The sequence below is a fragment of the Nipponia nippon genome, unplaced genomic scaffold (genome assembly GCF_047370975.1).
Source record: "Nipponia nippon isolate SJK-2023a ecotype South Korea unplaced genomic scaffold, ASM4737097v1 scaffold_19, whole genome shotgun sequence".
NCBI classification, from domain to species: Eukaryota; Metazoa; Chordata; class Aves; order Pelecaniformes; family Threskiornithidae; genus Nipponia; species Nipponia nippon.
The window spans coordinates 4874671-4894842 of record NW_028262335.1 but is presented as its reverse complement, the minus strand read 5'-3'; the positions used below and the strand labels follow the sequence as shown (position 1 = coordinate 4894842).

The window sequence follows — 20172 nt, the reverse complement described above, 5'->3', positions numbered from 1 at the left end:
CTTTCCATCCATTAGGCAATACTGACTGGTGTGCATCTTGACAAGGTCTCCTAGCAACCTTTCCTATAGGGCTGAATGACAGCAGGAGCAGCCGGGTAAATCGATGAGCTTGCCTTGGGAGCCTATAAATAGGCAAAATCAGAACACACAATGGGTCAGAAGGTCACAGGTGGGATAAAGACTGTGGATATGAGGGACCCTGTATACCGGCCATTGAAACAGGAACTCCAAGGACTCGACTACAGCAAACCCACACGTCTGGACTTGCTACTGGACATGCCTCCGGTATCTTATGAAGTCCAGTTATTGCATTCATGGAACAATGATGATCGCTCGCTGAATGTATTTGTGAAAGAGGATGACAAACTCATATTTCACCGGCATCCGGTGGCTCAGAGTACAGATGCCATCAGAGGCAAAGTGGGATATACACGAGGACTGCATGTGTGGCAGATCACGTGGGCAATGAGGCAGCGAGGCACGCATGCTGTGGTAGGGGTGGCCACAGCAGATGCCCCTTTGCATTCAGTAGGCTACACAACGCTTGTAGGAAATAACCATGAATCTTGGGGGTGGGACCTTGGGCGCAACAGACTGTACCATGATGGCAAGAACCAGCCAAGTAAAACCTATCCTGCCTTCTTAGAACCGGATGAAACTTTCATCGTGCCGGACTCCTTCCTGGTGGTTCTGGACATGGATGACGGGACACTGAGCTTCATTGTAGATGGGCAATACATGGGTGTTGCATTTCGGGGACTCAAAGGGAAAAAGCTATATCCAGTGGTAAGCGCAGTGTGGGGACACTGTGAAATACGGATGCGCTACTTGAATGGACTGGACCGTGAGTATAACTCCCTGTATTTGTTCTAGCAGCACGGATCTGTGTGCTACTTAAGTGCAGGCTTACTAGACCATCCTGGGGAGGGTTTTCATTTTGCTAGAGAGGTGAGGATTTCACATCAGCAGTAGGATGGCTGGATACAGCTCTGAATCCTTAATGGCTAATTCAAAAAGTTTGTCTGGCTGTACACATGTACTGTTTACCAAGGCACTGCAGGGAGCAAGCAGGGTTTGGGGAGGTAGTATGGTGGGAGAAGGTGATGCCAGTTGTCTATCTAGAGATAACAAACCTTTCTATATTGCTACCAAAGTATCAGCAGTAATGACCTTCTGACAGTTGCATTATTGGCAATGTAATCCTGGTGTCCCTTTACAGGAAACAGGAGGGACAACTACCTTCCTTGAATATCCAATGAAGGGACTTCTAAAATCCCTTGCAGGCAAGAGTGGGAACATCTGTCCCTATCTAAGGAAATGGGAATGTCTCATCTTTCAAAAAAGTAGCTCACTTCTCTGCTTCTTTCAGGGCAGGGTGTGCACATTTCTAGCGTGGGGCTGGATATTGTAGCCAGCCCAACTTGCATGCCAGGCCTTTTACTAATAGGGACATCAATCTCTAGCTAAGCTTAGTAATAATTCTGGCTGTCCAAATGTGCTAAAGTCTGTTATCTCTCATAGTCAGAAGTTCCCGTTGGGCCAGACTGTGACTCAGTCCTCTGGGTAGGGTGGAGGAGAGAGGTGAAGGAAGCGGATTAAAATCTGGATTTATGTTGTTAGTGAAATAAACTTGGCAGTGTTGGTATGAAAAGAGTAGTGTTTCCCCTGCATTCCAGAACAGTATCTGCCCAAAGGCTGTAACATACTGGGCTCTTTTCTTTGTCCTTATAACATGTTCTAATGCTGGGCCAGCAATTGCAACCCCCGGCACTGGTGACATGAGGTACAAAAAGCTGATGCTGGGCACCAGAAAAACTGAGCTGTCAGAATAACCAGGAAAGCCTTGCAAAGGGACAGCAGCAAAATCCACACAAGTGCTTTGAGAAATACGCTTCAACCCAGCAAAACCAAATAGAGAGCTCTTGGCAGAGCACTTTCTCACCAAAAGAAAGAAACCTAGCTCATTCTGCCACAACAGCTTAGAGAATGGCAGCAGCTCCAGTAACCAGGTTTTTCTGAAGGGTCAAAGCCAAAATCTGCAGCTTCCCTCAAAGCCAGCAAGTCTGTGGAGCTGTTGGCACAGAACTGCACTTAGCAAGGAAACGGCCACCTCTAGTATTGGATTTGGTTGTAATGTGCTCTCAGCATAGGAGTGAATTGTGGGCATAAGGCCAAGAATGACGGGACGCTATTTTGGCACAGACAGAAAGAAGGTGTCTGGCTCTAGCCACTTCTGAGCATTCAATAGCAACACTGTCCAGTGATTGTAGTGCTTGTGAATAGAAGGAGGTCAGATGTATGTGTGCTTTCTCTTCTGGTCTGGAGATCTCCTGTCAGACTGGGTTATCAGTGCAAACTAGCTGAGGACGAAGTTCTTGTTCTTAATCTCTGTGGGAAGAAGATCCTCTCCTTTTAAGGCCATTAAACTGGAATGTATTTGTTACGTTAATGTCTCTAGGCTTTGAAGGTCAGGGCCCCTTGTCCTCTGGGATGCTGGCTAGACAATACCTCTGTCCCAGCTATCTCCATACAGAGCAGGAGGAATTGGGACAGACTTTGAATACAGCATATTTGTACCTCAGTGGTTTAAGAATAAGCTACATTGGGAAGTGCCAAAGGAGTGCTGACAGTAATAGGCTTCTCTGGCAGTGTCAGAGCCAGAGCTGAGACGTGCAGTCCAGCTGTGGAGACCCGTCCCTGCAGAAGAAGCAGCACGGATCCTGAAGCAATCACGAGCAGGCAAGACCAGCAGTACTTTGGGCTGGGCGCAGCCATGTTTTACTGTGGCACAGAACATGTATGACAAATGGTGGGGCTTGGGAAGCGACAGCACTGCCTTGACAGATCTGTTTGCTTTCCACCCAGCTATCAGTGTAAGAGAGGTGTGCATATAGAGGCATGATTCCTCAGGAATAATTAATGCTTGAAGCACTGAGAGAACTTTGAAGAACTGCTAGAAAAAACATTCTACTGCAGCTTCCCCTGGAGCAGGTAATAGCTTGTGATCCACAGCAGGGAAGGAAAGCGGGGAAGTAGGGCATTAGTTCAGCTCTGGCTGCTAACTTGAGGAGACAGACCAATTCAGGCGTGCATTTCCTGACTTTGTTACCAAGTCTCTTCTCACTTAAACTTTCCTTCTCACAGATATGTTGCCAAAAACTAGATAAAAATTAGCTTTCTCCACTTCTCATTGGAAGTGTTTTCTACATGAAGCAGTATGACTCTACTTTTTCCAAAGCAGAATTAGGAGTGGCCTAATCAGAGGCTACTGACAGCACTCTTTCAGCTTTTAATGTTAGCTGTTATCTTTGAACCTGGAAGGAAGGGGCTTGTATCCACCTTATTGATGGAATGAATTCTGGTAAAAAATGCAGTAACACGACCATGCTCAGAAAAACTAAGTTTTCCCTGTCTCTCAGCTGTTCAAAATGTCTGTATTTAATTAATTTGGCTTGTAGTAGTGGAAGCTACAGCTTTGGCATCTATCAAGGTTCCTGAAAACTGTGGCTTCTCAGCCAAACTTTTCCATTCCTGTGGATGTTTTTAGGTGTCTGTGGTCAGCCCAAGATGTCTGTAAAGGAAGCTTTCTAATGGTGCATGATGAGCCCTCAGGCTATTAAAAGCATGTCCAGTTATCTGCTTAATTTGGGATGTCTTTATGTTAGCCCTCTCTTGGGGGAGGAGAAGCCCCTTAGGCTTGAGTAGCAAACTGTAAAGGTGAGCTTTGACAGACTTAACGGAAGCTGTCAGAAACTAATCTGTATCTTCCTCCTGTGCAGCTGTGATGTGTTCACTCTGGCTTTGACCTTAGTCCCCTGTATGTTGTGAATGACGCTTCAGCATCAAAGGGCCCCATACGCCATTCCTGAAAAACTAGTATTATCTTGTTCGGTGTTTGTAAGTACAGGATACAAAAATGATAGCCAAAGGCTTGTATCTTTCCCAGGTTTATGATACAGGAGGGAATCCTGTAATGGAGAATGTCACAATACAAGTAGTGACATGACGCTTTGGATGGCTTTGTCTTTCATGGGAAGTATGTAGTACAAATGAAGGGGTTGGCAGCTGTTATCCTACTATATAAAAACAAATCATGCTACTTTCTGGGTACCCATACCACATGATGCTATCAAACTGGTTGCTGCAGCCTTTTACTTCAGTGAATCTCTTACAAAGGTTTTTGGATACTGCAATAAGAGGCACAAGCTAGAAGATATATTCTGACTTGAATGGTATTGCAGAGGAGGAACTTCCATTAGGGGATTCTAGTATTTTTTCATTCACACACATGCGGCTTAAATAACCTCTACAGAAACATCATGCTCTGCCTGTGTATTTGAGGAGCTGCAGTTGCTGATAGGTGAATGCTGAATGGCTTGGGTCTTGCAGACATGCTAGGCATTCACTTCTCTTGCTCAGTCTTTTCTGGGAGATTTTTAGAACTAGCAAAATGAATGTGTAACTTGTGGGTTGGGATGTTAATGTCTTGTGTCTCTTTTACCAGCTGAACCACTGCCTTTGATGGACTTGTGTCGGCGAGCTGTGAGGCTTGCTCTGGGCAAGGAAAGACTCAATGAGATCCCTACACTGCCACTGCCAGCCTCCCTCAAGAGTTACCTGCTCTACCAATGACCTTCATGTTCAAGGACAGAGAGTTGGAACCAAGGCAAAATATTGGAGCTGACCGACTGGGCAATGGGTTCTCCACCCTCGTGTCATCGCTACTGTTGGAACGCCTCGGCCAAAGTATTCCTGCCACTGCTTAAGTCTCCATGTGCCCTTATTGGCAAGCTCTCAAGTAATCCTTGTTTTACAACTGAGTGTTTTGTTCTTTGGAAGTCACTTCCTCAGCACACTTACAAAAGGAACATCTACAGAAGCTCTGTGCTTCCCTGCTTCTCCTGAGAAAAGGCTATACTGCATCCTTTGGGTTGTAGAGCCTAGGAGTGAATGATTTTTCTGTACCAGCTAAAGGGAAGAACATAATTTGGGGGCAGGAAAGGCATTAGGAGTAGAAATGTTAAGACCAGGTCTTACGAATGGAAAGGCACAGGGTGGCCAGCAGAGCTGGGAAGAGTCTGGAATACCAAGAATTAATTGCTGAGTTTAAAAACCAAAAAAACCCCCAAACCCTCACCCCCAAACCCTGAAACACCAAAACCAAGAACCCTTCCACCAGGACACTTCTTAATTTGTAGAAGGTGGTTATGTTGCTGATGTCTGTCTCTGCCAAGACTTTTCACCATGTTCTAATGTTATTTCAGAGATGGTGAATCCTGCTTTCTTGATTATCACCATTGCTTTCTCAGTTCTCCTGCTCCATTGTCTGTTCTGTCCCTTCTCAGTGGGTTTGACTCAGTTGATTGAGCAGTCATAGCAGCCTTCATGTGCTGCCTTCTTGACTTAAAACCACAGATTTTAGTCTGGGATCAGAGGTTCCTTGCTGATGTGGGAACAGGGAGGGGACAAAACTTCTCCTGCAATAGGGTGAGACAGGCTGTATGAGCTGAGATTTGTTACATGGCTGTAAGTCCTGCCATCCTAGGTCTGCTTTCTGTATAGCCTGTTCCATGTTAAGGCTTTAGAGAAACATACTAATGCATTTCTCTAATGGCTCTGCCAGGGAATTCTCTTCTTAAATAAGCTTCTTAAAGTAATCCAAACCAGGCTTTGTTCTGTCATAGACCATCGGCATAATCTCCACTTAACTATGCAGCAGGAATCGTTCTCTCTTTCTTGCTTGGGGGTGGGATGCTACCACTTTCTCTGGGACAGCAGTGTGACTGCAGAAAGTACCACCAGCCAGATGAGAAATCCAGAAGGTGATTGCTGCAGAATATAACTTGTGAGACGTTAACAGAGGCCAATGGGGTGATCTTCAGGTACAGCAAGAAGAAACTGAACCTCTCCAGAGCTGGGAGCAGGGGGCAGGAGAGAACTGCAATAAACAGGACAAGCAATTCAGGCAAAATCAGCACATCCCAAATAGATTATCACCTCAGTAGCCAAGTAAAGAGGATGACACTCCTTTACTAGCAGGAGCTGCTCTCTTGACCTATCCACAGGTTACTATGCTGCCTTTCTGGGGTTATTTTGCACATTTCTTTGTCTTGAAAAATGTTTGTGTGGTTGGTTTTTTGCTCTTGAGTTATCCCTTCAGTTCTGTGTAGGTACAAATGGGTTTAGTTGTTGAAAATGTTAATATATATATTTGTGGTGTATGTATAAGAACATGTTTTAAACAGCTGCTGTAGGGTACCTTTTTTAAAATAAACTACTTGCATAGTATATTTTTTAAAGCACAGAATTGGTGCCAAGACTGGGTGGGGTGTGATGTGCCCCTTTTTTTTAATCTAATATTATGTGATTCTTTTTACCATAGGGGTTTGTACTAGTTTCTGTTACAGGGTGGGACACGAAAATTCAGTGTGTATGGAGCCCTACTTGGTTGCCTTCAACTTGAACCAGTGTCTTCCAGAACTCCAGGGAAGCAGCTGTGTTCTCCCTACTTCTAATGCTCTTTGTGCTCCCTTGCTTCCATCTCTTCTCACTTCACCAGTACATGCTTTGTACAGTTTTAAATCCTGACTTTCTATTTTATGACTGTAGATAATGCTCAGTAACCTAATAAACTTTATTAAATATTACTTGATGCTGGTTTTTGTGTGAAATGATCAGAGTTCTTTATATCTAGTTTCTACATGAATGGTGAGCTTGTTCCCCAAGAAGCCAGTGCAAACAGGTAAAGCAAGGGCTGTTGTGGCCTTCTCTCTGCTTGGAAGGATGACAATTGAAAGCTGGCATCTGAAAGGTGTGTACAGGTGGAGGAGGGCAAGCTGCAACTATGGGTACAGGGTGGCAGGGTGTGATAACCTCAGATTTTGTAGAGCTGCCACTAGTGCCTGAAAATGGCTATTCCAGATGGAGTTGAATAAAATCTGTGATGAGACAGCAGCCTTGGTTTCATAATTTAACTTGGTTTACAACTGACTTATTAACCATACTCCTTTTTCTTCAAATAGATTCAAGTAGATTGAATAGATCAGGGCTCTGGTTATATTAACAAACTTGATGCATTGTGCAGGCTTGCAAACTTCACTCCTAGATTACAGCAAGCAACTCTTTCTTTTTCTTCCAGAAAAGAAGCTCATATGAAAACAAGTCACTAACCTACTATTTTATGTTGCTACCTGACTGTCCTTTTTCTTAGGAAGGGAGATGGTGGATAGAAGAAAGCAAAATAAAATGGTGAGGTCTAAAGGGATCCCTAGGTTAATTACAGAAGGTGCTGTGGCAGGTTAAGCTGAGTGTTGGGAAAGTCATTCCTGTATCATGTGTGCTTAAAAAATGGCTGCTTGATTTCAGTGTGTTCTGGCCATCTTCTTCAGGTCATGAACCTGATGTAGCTCAAGTCACTTGGTATTAGTTTTCTGTCACTCCTTACCTACTGCTGTAAGTTGCTGTGTTTTCATATATTTTGAGATTATTTGCACAAGAGGCTTCATTCCTGGGCTATGAGGAGTTATGGATTATACTGTTTGTGGAGTACAAACTGTTTGTTGCTTGCTGGTAGTGCCTCCAATCTCTTCCACTTCCATCCTGTGCAATACAGAGATGCTCTTGAATTGTATCAGCAGTTAGGTTAAGCCTTTCCAAACTGACTGGAAGTGAGATGATTTGGTATTTTTGTCAGTTATGACAAAGGCTTTAATTCCCCCTCCTGTTCACACACTCTTCTGCCTTCCCCGCAGCTACCAGCTTGTGTGTGGAAACCAGATGATTTAATCAGTTCACACAAACACTACAACACGTGAGGCTCAACTAAAGCTCAGAGGTATGCTTATGAACTGCCTTATAAGGGTACTGGGTGAGGAGAGCTTAAAAAAAAAAAAAAAAAAGCAAGTGTTTTTTTGTCTCCAGTCAGGGCAAGAATCTTTTTGACTCTTGTTTTTGTTTTCTTTCCCCCACATGTAGAAGACAACTGTTTGTAGATCCTAAGCTTAAATATCCAGCATATTCAATAATCATTACTGCTGTTTTGCTGCAGGTAGTGGCAGACTTCAGTGAAACGCTTATTTTCTGCCTGCATGTGAACAAGGCCAGCTTCCCCTTACCTTTCAGTGGAAGGCTGCCTCTGCTTTGCTGGAAGTGTGGCTGGAGGGGTTCTGAGAGATCAGCAGGCTGGGGAGGGTGCATAAGGTGGGGCGGGTGCAGAAGACTGAGAAATTAGTTCATGCTGAGCTCCAGACACCCAAACAGGCTTGTGTTCCAGCTGCATGGAATATTTGAAACAAATGACCTGCTCAGGGCTGGGAGTTTGCAGTGTTTATGTACAGTGCCATGGCAACAGTGGAGGAAGTCATGAGATGGGGATTGGACCTGGTGGAATCAACAAATGATATCACAGATTACCGGGTCCTAATGAATCAGTGGCTCTCTGCTTCCCCTGCTATTGCCTCTGCTCAAGCGCTGGCATGTGGCAGGCAGACCTACTCCTTTTTGAGTAGCATTAACAGTGCAAGTCCTACTTGTATCAGGGCCTCCTTGAAAACCAACCCTGTTACCCTGGCCAGCATCTCTCATCTTCTTGCTGCTGCTGACTAATCATGCACATGGAACTGTTCCTACATTTTATAGGAGGCTTCTGGCCTTGATAGTTTGCCTGCTGTTGCCTTGCTGGTGATACAGAAGTGCTGTGGCAATTTTGCAGAGAATCTGGCATCCTGATGCTCTAGACAAGCAGTGGGGTGGCTTTTGTTTCTTCCTGATAGTTGAGGCTTTGGTGAAAGTAGTTTGAGTCTAGAAAAGTGTGCAAGAGGGGAAGTTTTCAGTGGAGGAGTGTAGTAGCTGATAAGGCAGTATGTCACACTACTTCAGCAGTCTTGTCACAATTCCTGTTGAAAGCAAAGTCTGTCTGGGATGCAGGTTACACTCCTGCACAGCATATCTGTGCCAGCAAACATCCCTGCAGTGCATCTTGGTCAAAGCTATGATAATGTCAAGACAGAAAAACTTGGGGTGGGGGGAGGGAAGAAACAGTTGCCAATTCTCTCCTTTATTTGCAGAACCAAAATATATTTCTCCGAGCTCAAACAACTTCCCTGTTGGAGCCTAGACATCAGTCTGTACCTGTCAAGTCCTTAGCCAGTACCAGCACAAGGCAATTTTCCCTTTCCCTGTGCCTGAGATGTGTGAACTTAGAAGGATATGCATCATACTTTTAAGAACTTATTTTGGCAGTCACACCTTCTTTCCTGCATAAGGTAGGACAATTATGAAAAACATTTCCTAGCATGCTCCCCCTCTTCTCTCCCATATGCTTCCTATGCAAAGCTAATGCTGTTGATCTTATGCCAAAGACTAAGTTGCCTTTGACTGGAGAAGGAAATACGTAGTGATTTATTTAGTAAAGTTTATTAAAATTAAAAACCTAACCCAAAGCACAAACCTTTCTTGGCATACGAAACAGTGCTGAAAGGAACAAAACTCATTCAATGCTTGCACAAAACACACTGGAGCACTGATCCTGTCCTTGCACATGTTTTCATTCGAAACTATTGCAGGCTTGTCTGCCCTTCAGACAGAAAACTATTTGAAGCAGCTGCCAGATGTTTTGTCTGACTTGTGTTTTACAATTTGCTTACTGCGTAGCAATGCTCTTCCCATCGGGTGTTCAAGCTGCCCATGTGCATTCTGTTCCTGTGGCACCTCTGTGCTGGTTTCCCGCCCCTTCGCCCCAGTCTCATACGCACGTAGCACGGGAGATACAAGTCTGAGTATTTTACTCAAAGGCTCGGCATTGCATGTCTGCCGCCCAATCTGCTGGCCTCATCTGGGACTAGCACAGACCAGCCACATTCCTCTGCTCACATGTTGCCACAGTGTATAAAAGTTAAGGTGATTTACAGTCTCTTATAAAAGCACTTATGGCCTGAATTTAGGCCTTGCTGAACAACCTTACACTGAACACCCACAGTTCATGGCTTGGGCAGCCTTTTGACTAGCTGTAACTTAGCCGAGTTGTAAATCTTTTTTCCCCCATGAGTAAGATGGGCAATAAATTCTCAAATACAATGAAGCAGGGCAGAGACCTTTGTGTTTTTTCAGAACTGTGACAAATTTGACTTGATCAAAAGATACACCAGCTGACCAGGGATACCTCAAGATTTCCTTTGTGTTTGCCCAGCTCCAGCAGCATCCCAGCCAGTTACACTATTTGTGTAACATTTCTCAGCTGGGAGCAGTCCGATACGCCTACAGGTTTCGAAGCACACATCCTTGGCTTTCTGTGCTTCTGCACCACTTGCGCTCCAACACCACATCTATACAAATACAGCATCTTAAGGCAGAGTCCTTGTTAAATGGGTTTAACCTGCAGTTTTTTGCTTTGTTCAGACTTGCATCTTTTAATAATCAGACAGCTTCGGTCCACACTTCTTAGGCACCTAGCATTGCATTTTTCTCTAACGTCACGTGTGGCGCTTCTGCAGTCGACAGCTTATGGCCCAGGGAAGCTTTGCTGTGCAATGGTATTGTGGGGGACGTAGGCCAAGAAATAGATGCTACTTCTGGATAACCTTCTAGACAGCACCTTGTTTGTCCTGAGGAGTTCCTTAAATGCCTGTTCCTACCAGAGTCTGTCATTGTTCCCTCTCACAACCTCTCGTTAAGCCATTAATTATTATGTAGGAGGGCCTAGCAAAATTTTACTGTCTAAAACTTGCATAAGCAAACATGCTCTCCAACTTATTATTATAAAGGGTACATAGGCAGGCAAGAAACACCTGCCTAAACTGGCATCTGGCCAGGACACAGGTGTTGATCTTTTTTTTTTTCTTTTCCTTTTATGAAAAAATACTGAGGGCTTCCCTACAACTGAGGCTCTGAACTCTTTGTTCTCTAACCTTTCCCAAAGCAGGTACCTTTGGGACCTTTGGGAGTGTAGAACTTTCTCACAGGCTGCGCAAGTGGTACCTTGTTCTGAAGGGTAAAGTGCCACCTACTGAATCAGTAACTTAATTTCCTGCAACATGCTGGATGTTTCTTTTGGAAGAGGACCACCTAATATTGATAGGGTCTGTTCCTACTTAATTTGAGGTCCAACAGAGACTTGAGGAGTAACAGCTGTTACTCCTAAATATGATCTGTATTTTTCAAACTGTCTAGACACCTGGGTGGGTTGCACACATTACCAGCAAAGCTAGTTAATCATGTCAAACTTTTTCTTTCTATAAAGGCCTGGTTTTGGTTTGTTTTGTTTAATGAGCTATATGGAAACCCAGGGAAAGACAGTGAATCAAGCAGACAAGTGGGGAAATTTGATCACTAAGGCTGACATTTTGATATTTTTCATTCTGACCTGGTATAGACAGTGCACAAATTTCAAGATTTCAGAAGTTATTGGCTGTGGTGTTTGATAACAACACTGACACACTAAACCCTTAAAACAGTAAGCTGTATTGATGTGTCACTGTATTGATGTTGTCTCTGAAATGCTGTTAAATGAAAACTGATTGAAACCGTGCTGCACAATAGGAAATTACAGCAATGAAAATTAGGTTTACAGAATGCTAGAAATGAAGATTTTAGTTGATTTAGTAAGGGAAAACCTAGAAGAATGAGCACTCGGAGTCCTTATGATGCATCTTGCTTGGATAAATACAAGTGTTTTCAATTGATGCTCTCACAGATGCCAACTATCTATTCCATAGTGAAGTGCTGTGTGTTAAGATTGTCATTATTAGGAAGGAAAGAAGGTGATTCTTGTATGCAATCCGACATTTTTATTTGCATTTAAAAAATAGTCAGAAAAATGCAAATAAACCTGAAGTTTAAAAGGGCGACAGACATTTCTGGACAGGAACCCACTCTGAGAAGCTGCATCCTGGAGTTCAGATGCTCTTGAGGTGGGCTTGCAGGTCCACAGGCAAGCAATGCCTTGGAGGATGCCTAACATTTAGAGTAAGAGACTTGTGCCACACATGCTTTAGGTCTGTATTTTCTTGCGTTTATGTTTGTGTTTGCTAACTGTGTTTCAAACTTCATAATCAAGACCTTCACTAGAATAAACTTGTTTTCCTCTGCAAGGTTGCCTGGCACTAGCACTGACCTCAAATACATTTCAGTAAGCACAAGGCACATATGTTTCTCTGTAAACAGCAAATACAAATAAAATAATATTATGGTCATAGGGGAGGATACCTGCAACCTAAACAAGCATGAGAATCCCAAGACAAGCTACGATGCATTTCCCAGAAAGTTTAACTTGGAGTCTAGGAGAACTGGGCACCAGCATTAAATACTGTCTCCCCAGATGGGTGTTAAACAGTGTTTTCAGGAAAGGATGAACACTGAAAGAGCAGATCCAACTTTGGAAGAAGCCAAGGTGCAAAAAGATTGTTGGTCAGGAAAAGCCTTTGACATGTTAATCTCTTACCAGATGCTTTTGGCAAAGGTTCAGAATCATTCTTGGGAAAACAAAGAGGAGGAAAAGATTTAGCCTAGGGGCTGGTTCAGTGTTCTGATCATGGACCTAGCTGTTTAGCTGTTTGATAAAGGTTGGTAGGTACAAGCTGGCAACTGAGGCTGAACCTGCAACCTTGCCTCATCGCCGAAATGGCAGGCTGGGTACCTGATCAAGTTAAGGTGGTTTTCTTTGGTTGTTTTCCCAGTGGTCAGCTGCTCCGAATGGTGCTAGAAATAGTGTGAGAGAAGCAGTACGCTGCAGACTGCTCTCAGTTTCTAAAGTCTCTCAGATATCTTTCTTGCCAAATTCTCTTGGAGGGAGATTGTGTAATCAAACTGGGTTGCATGTAAAAACACACTTGTGTACGTCCAGGCATGCAGGGTATTGCCAAAGTGGACAGACTGTCCTACTTGTGCCTGCCAGAAAAGTTGTGTTTTGTCCAGCGGAAAGGAAAACATCCTTTTCTTTTTGTGCTTTGGAATTTGTCTTTTCAGACTCTGAACTCATTAGCAGTGTCTCCATACTACAACAAGTTTGGCCATCTTGGGTCAGGAACATGGTCCAGTAAATTGAGTGTTGCAACAGTAGCCAAAACTCAGCTGTTTTCCACAGAAAGTGGCTCTCTTGGTAATGTGGCAGATGCTTCAAAGATTGCAGACAGCATGCAAGAAGAAAGGAAGCAAATTGTTATTTTGTAATATACACAGTCTTTTGTGTTCGTTGTTCTTTGCACTGTAAGACAGTATCTGCCTCTGTCTAAAGCAGACAAAGAGGGAATAGTTTCATAACTAACATGTTTAATAGCTGAATTTTAGAACACAGGCAACAGAGGTGATTTGCACAAGGCTTTTATTTCCCTCTTTACTGCCTGCATTGCATTAAAATGGCAGATTTCCTTGGACTGTATCTTAAAATGAGACTATGTTGTGCTTTAGCCCCAGTCAGCAACCAAGCACCACCAGCTGCTCGCTCACCCACCCCCCCGGTGGGATGGAGAAGAGAATTGGAAGAGCAAAAGTAAGAAAACTCGTGGGTTGAGATTAGAACAGTTTAATAATTGAAATAATAATAATAAATATAATAATAGAATAATAATGAAAAGGAAAACAACGAGAGAGAGAGAAACAAAACCCTGGAAAAACAAGTGATGCAACCGCTCACCACTGGCTGCCTGATGCCCAGCACATCCCTGAGCAGTGATCGCCGCCCCCAGCCAATCCTCCCAGTTTCTATACTGAGCTTGATGTCATATGGTATGGAATAGCCCTCTGGCTAGTTTGGATCAGCTGTCTTGGCTGTGCCCCCTCCCAGCTTCTTGTGCACCTGGCAGAGCATGGGAAGCTGAAAAAGTCCTTGACTGGTGTAAGCACTACTTAGTAACAACTAAAACATCAGTGTGTTATCAGCATTATTCTCATACTAAATCCAAAACACAGCACTATGCCAGCTACTAGGATGAAAATTAACTCTATCGCAGCCGAAACCAGGACAGACTACCAACTGCAATTGGTAGTTTCATTAAATATGGCCCATGCTTTGCATTCATGTTTGGGGTTACCAGAATGACTGCACGAGAAAAAATTCATATTAGACACTAGCAAAGTAAAATAGAAGCTCTTAGCACTCCTAACTTGAGGATCACAGAACCCAGGGTTGCTTCTCCCCTCGTAGACCTCTGCATCAAAATACTTCGGAACTGCTCAGAACTTCTGCCCATCATTCTTAGCCCCACTCTTGCCCCTGCTGACCCTGCACAAAGACAGTCCGTGGCCAGCCTGATATTGCTGTGTTCTCCTGCAGCTGCTGCCTTATTGATTGAACTGTCCCCGTGTGGTTTGAGCACTGTAGCACTTTGCTAGCCAAGCAGTTATGCATTAGGTCTAATGCTTCACTTAATACAAACTTTCTGCTTCAACAAGGAGCCAGTGGCTCCTTCTAAAAGGGGAAGGTCTCATACCGTAGCATAACTTGTCTTTAAAGTTTGGCAGCTGCTGTGTAAAATTATAGGGTGACTCCATCAAACTCTTTTTATACACTGCCCTGGGTGATGGTGCACTGCTCATTCAAGGGAAGGGAACAGATGGAGCCCAGAAGTTTGTTTTGCTCTTTACCTGCTTAGCTCCATGTCTGGAAACCTCCTAAAGTCTGTCAACTGGCAGTGACAAATGAGTGCAGTGTGAAGGCCAAGCAGGTGGTCTGCAACACAGCCCTTCCAAGCGCAGGAGGCACTGATCACTGCCTGGTGGAGCCTCTGTGGCAGCACAAGGGCAGACGAAGGGCTCCTGCTATCTACCTCCCTGCTTTTATTTTTTGCTACAGGCAGAAACAAAAAGATTGTCAGATGTCAGTGTCAAAATGACATTTTGTTGCATCTGTGACATTTGGAGTCTCTCTGCATGAAACTATAGCAGCTCCCAGTTCCAAGGATTTTCTTGGAAGGACAAGAGCTGCTCCTCTCCAGTCCCGCTTTTCAATTGGGTGACCAGTTTGTTTGGAAACTTCCTTGTTGGGGGGGTGGACAGGGATATGTTTAAAGCAGCCAAACAAAGGTGGGAGGAGAGGAAGCAAAAGGAGACGCTTTCATGAAGCCAAATTGTGTTGGGGGGTGGCTGGGAGGGAGAAGTTGTTTTGTTTTGTTTTCTGAGAAAACATCTCTCTGGCCAAGACAAACAAAGATGCCTGCTCTAGATCTTGTTACCTTTGGTCTCCTTGGGCCCCATGTCAGTTCCCAGATTATTTTTATGAACTGTTTAATCCGGGGCTTTTATTTCCCCTGTAAATAAGTGGTATTTCAGATTCCAGGACAGCTTCAGATACTAATACCAGCTGTCTAGACAAAGAGTGGCCCATGGACATGGTCATAAATAAAAATAGTCTTGGGGCTTTGTTGTTTTTTTTTTTTTCTCTTCCTTCTCTTGTCAAACTAGCTCGCAGACAGAGACTGGCAGGATAGGCTGGCCGTGTGAAGGCAGGCACAGCACAGTTCTCTTCTCCTTTGCCATCTCTTGGAGGGGACTGGAGCTGGCTGGGGCCGTGCCAGGGGATGCTTGGTGTCTCAGAAATGTAAATAGTTTCCAGATAAGGAACCAGGGGATGGAGCTCACAATTACATAGCACATCTAGGCTTCACAGAGGAGCACTGGAAATGGTTTTATGCCTCTCATGGCTTTCACTATACAGATCTTCAGCTGGCTTTTCCTGCAGGAAGCGGAAAGTTTCTTGCAGCTTCTGTTCTTCGTTACAGCTGTGCAGAGCCACTGTGCAGCACTCTCCAGAACCTGCCATCCCCTAAGCGCTGGGAGCATGCAAGAGAGAACAGCGTGCTAAGACCTTCATTTATTAATTGTAGGAACCAACAACCTTTATAAAATGTGGACATGTAGCTCAGATTGCCAAGGGAAGTGTTGCATTTCTCCCTTTTTGTCAGCCTTTTTCATGTACCTGGCTTGCACCTTGCTCTCTTTATTCATCCTACTGAGCAGTGTTAATTGCCAGCAGCTTCTTTCATTGGGATTTTTCAAGGCAGGTTGCAGTCAGTAAAGAATTATTTTCCAGATTTACTGTCCAGTCTCACAAGATTGTTACTAAGATCTGTCTTTTATGGAGCAGGAAAACTGTGGAAGAGAACAACTTAAATGACTCCATCTGAACCCTCAGAGCCTTTGATGGAGACGTGAATAGGACCAAAGAATCCTGGACTGTTCTCCCCTTGCAGAGATGATCTCTCTGATGTCAAGACTTGTCTTGCTAAATTTCCTTTTCTGATGCTATTTAAGGAAGCATTGATACTTAAAGCATGTACTGATCTTTTTCTAATGGCGGAGCTGATGCCAAAGTGCACCACAGGCTGAAGCAACAGATCACTTCTTCCTGCAGCACCGCTGCAGCTGTTAATAACATTCTTTTACATTTTCCTAGGATGCCTGCCCACGGCTTCTCTACAGGCCACACGTACTAGTCACAGATGGATGGGGATATGCACACTCCCAGCTGACTTTTAGGTGCTTGACCTACCTTTTTATTGCCAAAATCCATAAGCAAGGAAAAGAGGAGTGAAAGGAGAGGAGTTTAAGAATGGAGATGCACTAGGGAATAGCCTGCTGGCCTGTACTGCACTTGCTGCCACCTGGCAGTGTTATCAGTATCTTGTTGCAGAAGTAAATTCAGGGGTTTTTTTTCTCTTAATTGTGTGTTTTCTATGTTTAGGAAAAGACAAACATTTGGAGCTGTGTCCCACTTTTTGTTAGCCTGCTAAGACACCTTGGTAAATGTCTCCCGGAGGGATCAGGCAGAGCTTTGGTACAACAATGACTCTTACACTGCTAGGAATGGATCACAGCCAGCTTCCTAAAAAACCCATGTTCTCAGGACGTCTGGTGTGAGAGTTTAGTGCTAAGAGTCAACAGGAGGGCTGCCTGGAACAAAGATGCAGACCTGACTAGAGCTAAGCCTGTAGAACATGCTACATAAATATCACAGAACAGTCATCTACAGTAACAGCTCCCACTGAAGTGCTGCCTGCATGTTAAAGAATGACAGTACTTAAAAAGAACAAGGAAAAAGAAACTGTCCTGATTATGGGAAGTTCAAGGTGCAATACCTTAAGTTTCATATAGTAAACCCAGATTCCTGGCAAGAAAATCTATATGTATGTGACAAATCTTTTACAAACGCATGTACATGTTCATTCTCAGCTGTTCAACATTAAAAAATTATATTCTCTAGCTGCTTGGCAACAGAGCTGATTTATGTTCTTTGTTTCAAATGGGGGAGATACGCACGAGGCTGTGGGTGAGAAGTGATGTTTAAGTCACTTTGTTTAAGGTCCTTACAATCTTTTTATTTGGCTCTGCTTTCTAGAAATTATACACATGGGTTAGTAGTGACCACCCAAGGTTCCTCACAGAAGAAGACCTCAGCTCTAAGGTCACTCAGAACCACTCTCTTAGAGCTGAAAGGATTCTGCCCACCTGCTGATATTTCTCATCTACAATCTTGGACACTGCTTGCACATCAGGAGGGTCTCTTTATTGCAGCTGCAATACATACCTATTGGCTCAGCTGCAGAGATGCATCTAATCCCCTGCCAGGATCCTGAGGCTGCAGTAGGAGAGGCACACAGTACTGATTCCCTTTCTATCTGCCCAAACAGGAGAACTTTGCATCTCTTGGTAGGAGTATGGGAATCAAAAATGCAACTGAAGTTCCATGTTTCTTTTTCATGTTTCAGCACCATCTGTGGCACCTCCCTGTGCAGGCTCTGTGCACTATGCAATCACCTTTACTTCATGTGAAGGGGGTATAGATGGAAGGGAAGGAAAATGAAATTGCCACAAAAAAGTATGATTAGCTGTGAATTCTTAATAGTTCTATACCTTTCTCATCATTCTCAACAGACGTATAAGCCATAGGTGTTTAAAATAAACCCTTGTGTTCCAGATAAGTGCACTGGTCAAGTAGGTATTACATACACATTGAAAATAATTGCTCACTTGCAACCCCAAAGCCTCTGAATTTTCTATTCTAATACACACAAAGAAATCCCTTCCTGCCTGTCAGTAGCATCTCCTCCTATCCAGAAGTTTCATGGAAATCTTTAGCATTAATTGAAAGAACAAACCTTTTTGAGACAGTGATGGCTACGCCCACTGAGAATCATCTTGCTGTTTGCACCCAAGTCTTATTGACTAGGGCAGAAGCAGCCAAATAGCCAACCCGATCCACGCAGTTACCATCACAGCCAAGCCACAACCAGCCCATGAAATGAATAGCCTAAATGCAAATATCCCTGGGGAGAAGGACAATATCTTTAATTACCTGAAGAAGGGTCTTTTCAGATTTTCACAGCAGAAAGCATTATACAGCCTGTCATGGCCCCAGGCAGCACTTCTTTCCAGGGACCTGATTAGATCTTCCCAAAAGGCCTCTTAAAGAAGGAATAGTCAAGCAGAAACCATTTTAAAGGAACATTTATCATTGTCCTTACACCCAGTAATGACTCATATGGCCTTTGCTAAACTATGTAGAAGGAATGGAATTTATTGCTTGACTCTGGAAGACAGGGCTAGGAGCCAGAGTGGCATCCGCTTGGAAACGGCCGTGCTAGGAAGCAGACAAGATATTTGTGCGTAGAACATATTCTCTTCCGATCTGAAATAGTAGTTGTACTTTATAAAAAACAGATGAGCAAGGCTACAGTTAAAGGCCAGCACCCTCACATCAACAAGGGATGAATCGCATACAACAGTGCCTAGATATCAGAAAAAGAAGGACTTGCCTTACAACTTTAATGACAATTGTAATTAGCAATGGACTTATGCTAAATCCTATTGATGTCAGTGGCAAAGCTTGACTCAGTGATCTCAGTGTTTGCCTGCCTTTGGCCTCAGCTCAGGAACATGCTAAGTTCGGGTTTTAGCACCTGCTCCAATTTAAACACTTACATAGGTGACCTCTGTAAAGAACACTTGAGGTAACGTTGTCTGTTGTTACCACCAGTTCAAAGCTAGTGTCCCTGAAGGGAGATTATTGCAGGAAAAGAAGAAGGAAAATCAAAAAGCTTAAAAAGCTTTTGGTGGGTTGCTTTGCTCTTGACAAATAAAGGGGCAGTTATGTCCTACAGAGCAAAAAAAGTTTAAAATTTTCATGTTCCCTTTTAAATATTGGAAGAATCATGCTCATACAATTGTACTGAACATGGATATTGTTTCAAAAGAAGCAAAACAATACCATTTGATGGTTCCTGACTAAAAAGAAATTCGGAACCCTCATTTTGCAGGAAATGTCAACATTTCAACATTTTTCCAATACTGTGATTTTTAAGAAATCCCCGAATTCCTGCTCCCAACCAGCCTTTCTGGCCAGCAGTATTAGACACAATGCCAAAACCCAGCAGAAAGAGTGTCTTTTAATAGTGTACGCACACCATGTTTATAAAACTTGCACTTTGTTTTTAGTTGCCTCTTTGAGAAGATGTACAACTTCCTCAGCATTTCATTTCCATAGGTTCTCCAAAGGCTTGGGGTATTCCAAGCTGGCTGTGAGCCAAAGCAACCATAAATCAACCATCACAAGAACTTCCCTTCTCCTCTGTGTGGCTTCCCCACGATAGCATTTTGTGGAGCATAATGTTTTCATTTCATATGCACCACTGGCCTCTGCAGGGTCCTTTCTTTGGTGCTATGATCTCAAGGAATTTTTAAAAGAACCGTTCTATGCAAAAGGCTTATGTACTCCATGTGTACCCATGGAGCCTGCTCTGGCACCACTCAGGGAAGTGGTGCTGTGATGCAAGGGCAGTGATGGACATGACAGAGAACTGTGTTTTAGCATTATTTTGCTAGGCTACGGTCTTTATTAGGATGCAAAATCCAGGACTAGAGCTTTGTTCTGAACTGAAACGTCTTATGGATAAGGCCTGCAATATATCTGAGAAGACCCAGAAGGGACTTTTTTCACTGGAGTTGCTGGAGTTGGGGCAGGGAAAAGATTTGGACTTCTTTTCTCACATACAGAGAAAGGCCTGGAACGCCTGGGTGTTTTTTTCTTTCTTCTAGGAAATTGTCTGTCCCTTTTAGCCTTTTCAGAAGGTGACAGCAGGTAGTGGAAAAAGTATGGAGGTCAGAAAGACAGCAGCATTGCTATGGGCTGGTATGGTTTCTAAACCTGGTATGTATTACTACAGGGCAGTGTCTGGCTGGTGAACC

General features: G+C 43.7%; 1 protein-coding gene across 2 annotated transcripts in view; it reads left to right on the top strand.

The window, feature by feature from the left end:
- The window catches only part of SPSB1 (splA/ryanodine receptor domain and SOCS box containing 1), a 39330-nt gene extending 32673 nt beyond the window's left edge, over nt 1-6657 (top strand). For both annotated transcript variants that reach the window (XM_087755504.1, XM_087755505.1), the window contains exons 2-3: nt 16-844; nt 4505-6657. In XM_087755504.1, the coding sequence (XP_087611630.1) occupies nt 151-844; nt 4505-4632 (822 nt within the window). In that variant the 5' untranslated portion in view covers nt 16-150 and the 3' untranslated portion in view covers nt 4633-6657. The remainder of the gene's footprint in view (nt 1-15; nt 845-4504) is intronic.
- The last annotated feature ends 13515 nt before the right edge of the window (nt 6658-20172 follow it).